This window comes from Perognathus longimembris, chromosome 13 (assembly GCF_023159225.1).
Source record: "Perognathus longimembris pacificus isolate PPM17 chromosome 13, ASM2315922v1, whole genome shotgun sequence".
Taxonomy (NCBI): domain Eukaryota; kingdom Metazoa; phylum Chordata; class Mammalia; order Rodentia; family Heteromyidae; genus Perognathus; species Perognathus longimembris.
Window position 1 is genome coordinate 56,920,209 of NC_063173.1, and position 9,960 is coordinate 56,930,168.

A 9,960-nucleotide genomic window follows, 5' to 3' on the forward strand; every position below is an offset into this window, starting at 1 on the left:
AAAGAAAAAGGAGTTACCTACACTTGCTGAATAAAAGTGGATGGCACATCTAATTATGGTTGACCTTTCTGTCTTATAGAAGAACATAAACCCTAGTAAGTTCTACTATAAAATCATTATGGGATGGGCTGAAGGTGTAGCTCAGTAGTAAAGTACTTTCCTACATGCACAAGGCCCTGGACTCTACCCCAGCACAACATACACACACATACATACATACATACACACACACACACACACACACACACACGGAAATATTTAAATACCCCTCAAACAGTTGAAAAGATCATCTCATCTAAACAGTGATGAAAGTAGTTATTATTGTTCCTACAGAAATTCACAGCTGGAAATGTAGCTCAATGGTAGACCACTGGGCTCTATCCTCAGCACTGCAAACAAACAAAAAGAAAACCCAGAGTATTCATTCATTAATTCAACAGTGTGGATCAAGGTTTCAAAACACTGGCTGCCATTCTGACATTTAGGACCACAGAATTCCTTGCCAGGGGTGGGGAAGGGAGTAACTAGGATATTTTACTACCTCCCTGTAGGATATTTTACTGTCTCCCTGGCCTGTTCCCACTAGATACCAAGATACCTAAATAGTGTTCCCCACAGGTCATGACATCCCATGTTTCCAACCATTTCTAAAATCACATAGGTACAAAACAATAGGTACAAAGCAATGGGGTAAATCCCACCTCATGCTCATTATTGTCTACAGAAATCTCAAAAGCAAAACAACCAGTTACAGAAATATTTAGGAAGCAAATTGTATGACTTGTGGTGAAGTTATGACCTGAGTTTTCCACTCCTCTTTAGAAATACCACAGAACAAGAACAACATACCCAAAAACAGAGGCATGCCACTTTCATGTCTTTTCTGGAAGGCGTTAAAATTCCCGAGGCAAGCCAAAGAAAACTTACCACATTCCAGGATAAATATACCAAGCCCTCTCCCAACTCTGGCAACACTGGTCATGACTCATTTGGGGGAGGGGGAATAGGTATTAATATATTCCATTTGGGCTTTAGGCAGTAAAGATGCCAGTAGATAAGATATATATGGCTGTTCATTGAAAATACTAGTTAAATTCAACTAACCAAAGGAAAACCGTATATTCTAATTAATTAAAGGGATTACGAGGAAGATTTCTTTTTTTTTTTAGGTGTTGAAAGTTTAATGTTTATTTTTGTAATCCAACTACTTTATCCAAAAATGCAGAAAATTTTTCTGGCTGGCCAGGAGGATAATATCTCAGTGCTGATAAATCCATTGACTCTAACAGTCCTGGAAGCATGCTGCAGATAGAGAAGAGATGTTCCTCTTTGTATAGCTGTTTTGCCAATTCCAGTTAATGATTGTTCATCAACTTTTCATTTACAACTACCACAAGTGGCTTGCAGCCTTCTAGAGTCTCCAGACAGCTTCCTGCACCTCATGAAGACCAAGCAGTTTACAGCAGGAGGCCGAGGGGTAGGAGCTCCAGACCTTCTGATTCTATAACTAGAAGCAGAGGAGGAATATGGTCTGCCCCCACCTTCTGTTTCCAGCTCCTCCTCCTTTTACAAGGAAGATTTCTTTCCAATTTATCTCTCATAGAAAATCTTGTGGGGCTGGGGATGTGGCTTAGTGTTAGAGTGCTTGTCTGTCTAACATGCATGAAGCCCTGGGTTCAATTCCTCAGTATCACATAACACAGAAAATGCCAGAAGTGGTGCTGTGGCTCAAGTGGTAGAGCGCTAGCCTTGAGCAAAAGAAGCTCAGTGGCAGTGCCCAGGCTCTGGGTTCAAGCCCCAGGACTAGCAAAAAAAAAAAGGAAAGAAAATCTTGTGCCTTAGCACAAAATGCTGATGAACAAAACCACATTTTTTCTGTTGACTGAGAATTTTGTAGTGCTTCACAGATTTATGAAGATCAACTATGACCAAACAGTATTCAATATTCAGAATAATGTAGGGATGGACTCAAGCTTAAAGATCATTCCAGAAAGTAGCATATGCTCCTGAAGTCCCAGCTACTCAAGATGCTGAGAAGGCTCATCTGAATCCAGAAGTTCAAGGTCAGCTTGGACAATATAGCATGACCCATACAAACACACTTCAAATAAATTTTTTCATACATATAAATGATGTCAAATAATACAAAAGGTATAAGGGGGAAAATAAGCTTCTTTTCAGGAACCAGGGTTTCAACTCAGGGTCTCATGCTTTCTTGGCTTTCTTACTCAGGGCTGGCACTGAAGTTACATCTTCAGCCTGCTTTTTGCTGGTTACGGATGTAGTCCTGAGAACTTTTCTGCCCAGTCTAACTTCAAACCAGGACCCTCAAGATCTCAGCTTCCTGGGTAGCTAGGACTACAGGCACCAGCCACCTGCTGCCTAGCTGAGAAAAAAAAAAGTTTTAATAAGGGAAGGGGGATCCACAGACAAATGGATCCAAAAAATATGGTACTTATACACAATGGAATACTACATAGCGATTAGGAATGGTGAAATATTGTTATTCACAGGGAAATGGTCAGAACTCGAACAAATAATGTTGAGTGAGACAAGCCTAGAACACAGAAAACAAAGGGGCATGATCTCCCTGATATATGACTGTTAACAAAGGGAGATGGAGAGACAGTAGAGACCAAGTCTGTGAACACTGTATATGTGCTTGATACATTGTATATTGCATATGTGTCTACCTGACCTAGACAAGGGATGGAAAAACAGGGTGTAAGATATCACAAGAAATGTACACACTGCCCTACTATGTAACTGCACCCTCTTTGCACAACACCTTGTAAAAAAATTTATGTTCAATTAATAAAAATAAATAAATAAATAAAAATAAGGGAAGGGGGAGGGGGGAATGAGGGACAAGGTAACAAACAGTACAAGAACTGTATCCAATGCCTAATGTATGAAACTGTAACCTCTCTGTAATTCAGTTTGATAATAAAAAATATATATTAAAAAATAAATGAAAAAAGGCAAAAACTTATAAGCAGTCCACCCTAAATTTTAAAAAAAAGTTTTAATAAAATGAACTCAAAAGTAATTTTACTTGTCCCTTTCTTAAACATGGAAAATCTGTTGTTACCTTAAGTTTTAGTCAGCTATGTTCAGTTAAACAGGGTTTTCTTAATTGGAATACTAGATTTACCATTTCAAGGCATGAATACACTTAATCCACTCCTTTGCTTATTTGCCCACTATACTAGTAAAGCTTACCTCCTCCTAATTTATAACACTTTAGCCGTGGAATATAGCTAGCATGTTCTCACACTCAACATACATGAGAATTAAAAGCATTTTAGAAATCTGCTCAAAAGAGCAATAACCTTTAGGAGGGATGAGAAGCACAGAAATGGAGGGAGCAAGGGTAAACATATATAACAGTGGTACTCACTAGACACTATGTTGAAAATGTACTATACAGCTTGTGAGTGGGGACAGGAGGGGAAAACTGGGAGACAGCAAGGGAAGGGGTGACGCTGTCCAAAAAGAAATGTACTCATTACCTGATTTATGTAACTACACCCCCCTGTATATCACTTTTATAATAACAATTTTAGAAATTTTAGTAAAGAGCAACATCATCTCAACCTAGTTAGCAAATTATATTTCTCATAACAAGTCAATCCAAATGTAAGTAACCACCTACAGGGAAATTTGATTATAGGTAGTAGCAAAGCAGAATTACTGGAAATTTTTTTTCATACTGTTTCCTGGTCTCTGAATGGAATTAAAGCAGACTTGATGACCCCAGCACAGGCAGGTTTTTAAAAGTTCCTGGGAGGCTGGGGATATGGCCTAGTGGCAAAAGTGCTCACCTCATATACATGAGGTCCTGGGTTCAATTCCCCAGCACCACATACAGAAAATGGCCAGAAATGGCGTTATGGCTCAAGTGGCAGAGTGCTAGCCTTGAGCAAAAAGAAGCCAGGGACAGTGCTCAGGCCCTGAGTCCAAGGCCCAGGACTGGACAAAAGGAAAAAAAAAAAAGTTCCTGGGAACCAGGCTGGTGGTTCACACTACTAATGCCAGTACCTGGGAGGATGAGGCAAGAAGATCATCTGATATAAGCCAGCCTGGCTATACAGCAGTACCAGCTCAAAAATAAATAAATGAAGCAAAAAGAAAAGAAAAACATAAAAGCCTCTGGGCACTTCTAATGTGTCACAGCTCTCAGGCAACTGATTGCTTTTGTTTTCTTTATGATTTCTCCCCAAATTCTCCCTCTCTATTTCTTAGTATGCCCCTAACAATCTCAAAGACAACTAGGAAAGTGTTTTAAAACTCAGACAAACTTCTGAGATACTTGAATACCTTCTCTATGTGAAACAAAGGCCATAAATAAGTTTAATGGGCATGCAAGTTATTACAGGTAAATTCTTATACACTTCACAAAGTTCACACACATCTAGCATTCCTTAAGGTATTTCATGAAAATATTAAAAAGAATGTGTGATCAATCTGCTTATGACTACTTTAAGGAGACTGGGGAGGTGGAGAACTTGTATTTCTTGTTCTTACAACTCTTATTATTTCATTTGTTTCTTTTTTGTTGTTTGATTTGGGAGGGTTGGGAGAAGGGGTAGGATAAAACATTCTATGTAGTCCAGACTGGCCTCTAACTCTTTTTTTTTTTTTTTTTTTTGGCCAGTCCTGCGGCTTGGACTCAGGGCCTGAGCACTGTCCCTGGCTTCTTTTTGCTCAAGGCTAGCATTCTGCCACTTGAGCCTCAGCGCCACTTCTGGCCATTTTCTGTATATGTGGTGCAGGGGAATCGAACCCAGGGCTCATGTATATGAGGCAGGCACTCTTGCCACTAGGCCATATCCCCAGCCCTGGCCTCTAACTCTTGATCCTCCCTGAGTCTCTCCAGGGCTGGGTGCTGGGATTACAGCCATGCAATAATTACCACACTGAGCACTATCATTTCCTTTTTAAGTAGTGTTAATATAACCTATTCAATAAATGTTACTTCCCCTGAAGAAAAATGTGCATGTTAAACTAAAAATTATTTTTTTGTGCCGTTTCTGGAGCTTGAACTCATGGTCTGGGCTAGGTCCCTGAGCTATTTTGCCCCAGGCTAACACTCTACCACTTGAGCAACAGCTCCTCTAACCAGCTTTCTCGTTAATTAGAGATAAGAGTCTCGGGAACTTTCCTAATTGGCTTTGAAACATGATCCTCAGATCTCAGCCTCCTGAATAGCTAGGATTGCAGGTGTGAACCACCCACACAGGTTAAAACTATTTTGTGTGTGTGTGCCTGTCCTGGGGCTTGAACTCAGGGCTTCTTTTTGCTCAAGGCTAGCACTCTATCACTTGAGCCACAGCACCACTTCTGGATGGACATATATATATATATATATATATATATATATATACATATACATATACATATATATATATGGTGCTGAGGAATCGAACCCAGAGCTTCATGTATCCGAGACCAGCACTACTAGGCCATATTCCCAGCCCTGAAAACTAATTTTTAAAAGGGGTTTGTGCTTGATGATAGAGCTCATGAGTGCAGGACACTGGTTCAAGCTCCAGCACCCCAAAAGAAAATAAACAGGCCTTCCTGAAAAGTAAAAATAGTAATAATAATAATAATAAATGCGGGTACCCATAAATCTAAGCTATTCTCTACTTTTTTTTTCACTTTATGATTTCAGGAGATAACAAGCCTAGAGATTTTTAAAACTTTTCCAATCAAGTGTTTCCTTTACAGGTGTGAAGAGAGCAACAGGAATATCTGGAGTCCGAGCTAGTGTCTATGAAAAATTGGGGGGGGAGGGTAGTTTCAATATTCAGTGCAATTTGCAATGTCAAATACTTGACACAAGGTTAGAAACCCGTAGGTTTTGCTTAAGTCTGCTTCTCCAAACATCAGCCCGTTAGTTTTCCACCAAGCGATTCCATGGCAGATTCTGGAGCCGGGATTCGCCGTGTGGCGTCTGGATTTCCCAACAGGGAGTCCTGGCGCTGCCCTCGTTCGTTAGGCGTGAACCGGACGAGGAGGGCACGAAGGCGGGAGCGGTCCGGCCCTGCCGGATCCTCGCCGAGCATTCCCGCCACGGCTGGGCTCTCAGAAGCCACACGGACCGCGGTGCCGTGCCGAGCTACGCGGAGCACTTGCTCTTAGCTCGGCCACGGCCGGCGCTTTCCCCCTCCGACCGTGGTCGGAACACGAACTTTCCAAGATAAAAACAAAACTTCAGCCCTCACGCGGCCCCCGCACCCCGGCACCCCGGCACCCCGGCACCCCGGCACAGGCCGCCCCGGCATCCTTCCCCGCCAGTCGAGCCCCTCCGGCCCGGCTTCGCGGCGAGGACTCGGCCGGCCCCGCGCGGGGCGCAGCCCGGCGGGCCGGAACCTCGGCGACACCGGGCTCCCCACCGAGACCGCCGGGCCCGCGGGGCGCGGGCGGCCTCCCCCGGCGTGAGGGCCCCGCCAGGAGCCCCCCAGCCTCGGCTCGCGAGCGAGGGACCCCAGCGAGCTCGCATCGCGGTCCCGACTCCAGGACCAGCAAGAGCAGCGAGCGGCGGGGGAACCGAAGCAGGGAAGCGGTCGGGGGCGACCACGGAGCGGGTCGGGGGGGAGGGGGGGGAGCGGACGCCTCACCTGCTCCTCTCGAGGCCGCCACTACAGGTCGCTGAGGGGACAACATGGAGCCTCGGCCTTCAGCAAAAGGGGCGCAGAGAGGGGCGGGCTGAGGCGGGCGGGAGCCAGGCCCTGGAGGCGGGACACGGGCGGGGCCTGGGCTGTGGAAGAAACTTAGGGAGAAGGAGGAGCTTGGTGGAGCTGCCACCGCCGGAGAAAGGGGACGTGTGTACGCGACCAGACAGGCGGCTCGGGGCGGGAAAACGCACGCGGCCCTATCCCGCCACCGCACCGGCGCGAGTACGCATGCGCAAGATACCTGTAGCGGTGTCCTGGAGGCTCCAGTCCTCTGGGAATTGTAGTCCGGCGCTTTCAGGGCGCGGCCCGCTGCCCATTCTGCTCACTCATCTGGGGCGGGGAGGGGGCGGAGCTGGATGGGATGGGCCGGGAGGTCAGACTACTGAACTACAACTCCCAGAAGGCCGTGCGGGGAAGGGAGCGGGAAAGGCGGAGCCCTCTGCAGAGGACTCCGCCCGGCGCCTAGCGTAAAAACCAGGCCCGGGCGGAGACCTGGGGGCTCTCTCCGTGAGCCCCCAAACCACCACGCTTGCGAGGGCCTGTTCCTCAACGCTGGCTAAAATCACAGATGGGCGACAGGAGGGAGGCTTCAATCCTGTATGACGTGAACGTTTTTGATGATTTTGACTTCACAAGGACAGGCAGCCCTGACTTCATTAGCACCATTATCATCGTTGTGTCCTTTTCCTAACTCCTGTCAAGCCTGATAATAGCTAAGAACTTCCATAGCGGGACTGGGAATATGGCCTAGCGTAAAGTGCTCTGGGTTCCATTCCTCAGCACCACATATGTAGAAAAAAGCTGGAAGTGGTACTGTGGCTCAAGAGGTAGAGTGCTAGCCTTGAGCAAAAAGAAGCCAGGGACAGTGCTCAGGCCGAGTCCAAGCCCCAGCACTGGCAACAAAAACATAACAAATAACTTCCAGGGCTGGGGATATGGCCTAGTGGCAAGAGTGCTTGCCTTGTATACACAAGGCCCTGGGTTCAATTCCCCAGCACCACATATACAGAAAATGGCCAGAAGTGGCGCTGTGGCTCAAGTGGCAGAGTGCTAGCCTTGAGCAAAAAGAAGCCAGGGACAGTGCTCAGGCCCTGAGTCCAAGCCCCAGGACTGGCCAAAAAAAAAAAAAGAACTTCCATAGCAGAGAGTTCAAGGCCAGCCCGAATTATACAGCCAACTACACCACACACACGTATACACACACCTACATAGCAAGTTCAAAGCCAGCCTGAATTATATAGCCAGCTACACACACACACACACACACACACACATCTTTTGTAAACCTCAAGCTTATCTAGAACCATGCTTAGAAGTACAAAATGAAGTTCTCTGAAAATGCTTTTACTGACACTTCATACGTGATAAGGAAACTATCACCACTATAGAAAAATATTGATTTTGATTTGTTGGGATGGGGATACCTGGTGGAAATTAATGTAACTAAAACATCCCAGGGCCAACACTGTATCACTAAGACCTCATTCACTCAACAAATGATTCTACTTTCTTCCTTCTGCCTCTACCTGAACTATTATAGCCTAACCAGAATTTCATTCCTGCCAAGCCCTTTTACTTACTGAGTGATTGGTCAGAGGTAGAAAGATAAAAGTAATTCTGCCTTATCCTATCTAAAGACAACCTGTTTTGGGGGCTGGGGATATGGCCTAGTGGCAAGAGAGCTTGCCTCGTATACATGAGGCCCTGGGTTCGATTCCCCAGCACCACATATACAGAAAACGGCCAGAAGTAGTGCTGTGGCTCAAGTGGCAGAGTGCTAGCCTTGAGCAAAAGGAAGCCAGGGACAGTGCTCAGGCCCTGAGTCCAAGGCCCAGGACTGGCCAAAAAAAAAAAAAAGACAACTTGTTTTGGTTTTCCCCCCACCCTACCTCCTTTCTGGTTATCCTCAGACTCTTCAAGGGAACCCTCTTCCCTTTAAATGTTTGCCGGGCATTGGTGGCTCATGCCTGCAATCCTAGTTATTCAGGAGGCTGAGATCTGAGGATAATAGCTTGAAGCCAGCACAGGCAGGAAAGTCCATGATGCTCTTACCTTTAATTAACCAACAACAACAAAAGCCAGAAGTGGAATTCAAGCCCTATGATCGGCATGTTTCTTTCTTTTTTCTTTCTTTCTTTCTTTTTTTTTTTTTTTTTTTTTTGGTTGGTGGTGATGGTGGTAGTGGTGGTGGTTGTGGGCTTGAACTTGGGGCCTGGGCACTGTCCCCAAGCCTCTTTGTGCTCAAAGCTAGCACTCTACCACTTGAGCCACAGCACCACTTCTGGGTTCAGATAGTTTATTGGAGACAAAAGATTCACACAAGGACCACTATCATCAAGTCTCAGCCTACTGAGTAGCTAGGATTACAGATGTGAGCCACTGGCACCCAGCAGCAAATACATTTTGTGTGTGTGTGTGTGTGTGTGTGTGTGTGTGTGTGTGTGTGTGCCAGTCCTGGGCTTGGACTCAGGGCCTGAGCATTGTCCCTGGCTTCTTTTTGCTCAAGGCTAGCACTGTGCCACTTGAGCCACAGCACCACTTCTGGCCATTTTCTATATATGTGGTACTGGGGAATTGAACCCAGGGCTTCATGTATATGAGGCAAGCACTCTTGTCACTAGGCCATATTCCCAGCCCTAGCAAATACATTTTTAAAAATTAAATGTAAGCCTGGCACCAGTGGCTCATGCCTATAATCCTAGCTACTTAGGAGGCTGAGATCTGAGGATTGAGGTTCAAAGCCAGCCCAGGCAGGAAAGTCCATGAGACTTTTATTCCCAATTAACCACCAGAAAACCAGAAGTGGCACTGTGGCTCAAGTGGTACAGTGCTAACCTTGAGCTGAAGAGCTGAGGGACAACACCCAGGCTCACAGTACAAGTACCCACGACCAACAACAACAAAAAAAATTAAATCTAGGCCAACTTGAGTCAACAAGAAACTATAAGTGAATGAACATCAGGGCAAGTGGTTATTACCGTGTAGAAGGCATTGGGAAATTGCACAAATCCAAGGCACGCTCTAAAAGAAAGGCCAAATGCCAATGACTTGACACAATTACAATTTGCTGTATAAGAACTTGAAATTGCTTACACAGCCCAGCATTCTCCATTCTCCTTCCTTGCACTACAGTTCTCTATGAGGGGTGTGTGTGTGTGTTTGGGTGTGTGTGTGTCCTGGAGCTTGAACTCAGGGCCTGGACACTATCCCCGAGCTTTTCCACTCCACACTAGCACTCTACCACTTGAGCCACAGCTCCATTACTGCCTTTTTTTGA

The 9,960-nt window shown here is 45.6% G+C and overlaps 1 protein-coding gene and 1 pseudogene across 1 annotated transcript in view; both read right to left on the reverse strand.

The window, feature by feature from the left end:
- The window catches only part of Atl3 (atlastin GTPase 3), a 49,008-nt gene extending 42,217 nt beyond the window's left edge, over positions 1–6,791 (reverse strand). The window contains exon 1 of the mRNA XM_048360789.1: positions 6,627–6,791. Coding sequence (XP_048216746.1) covers positions 6,627–6,672 — 46 coding nt within the window. The 5' untranslated portion in view covers positions 6,673–6,791. The remainder of the gene's footprint in view (positions 1–6,626) is intronic.
- On the reverse strand, positions 1,169–6,071 carry LOC125361883 (annotated as a pseudogene).
- Positions 6,792–9,960: the final 3,169 nt, after the last annotated feature.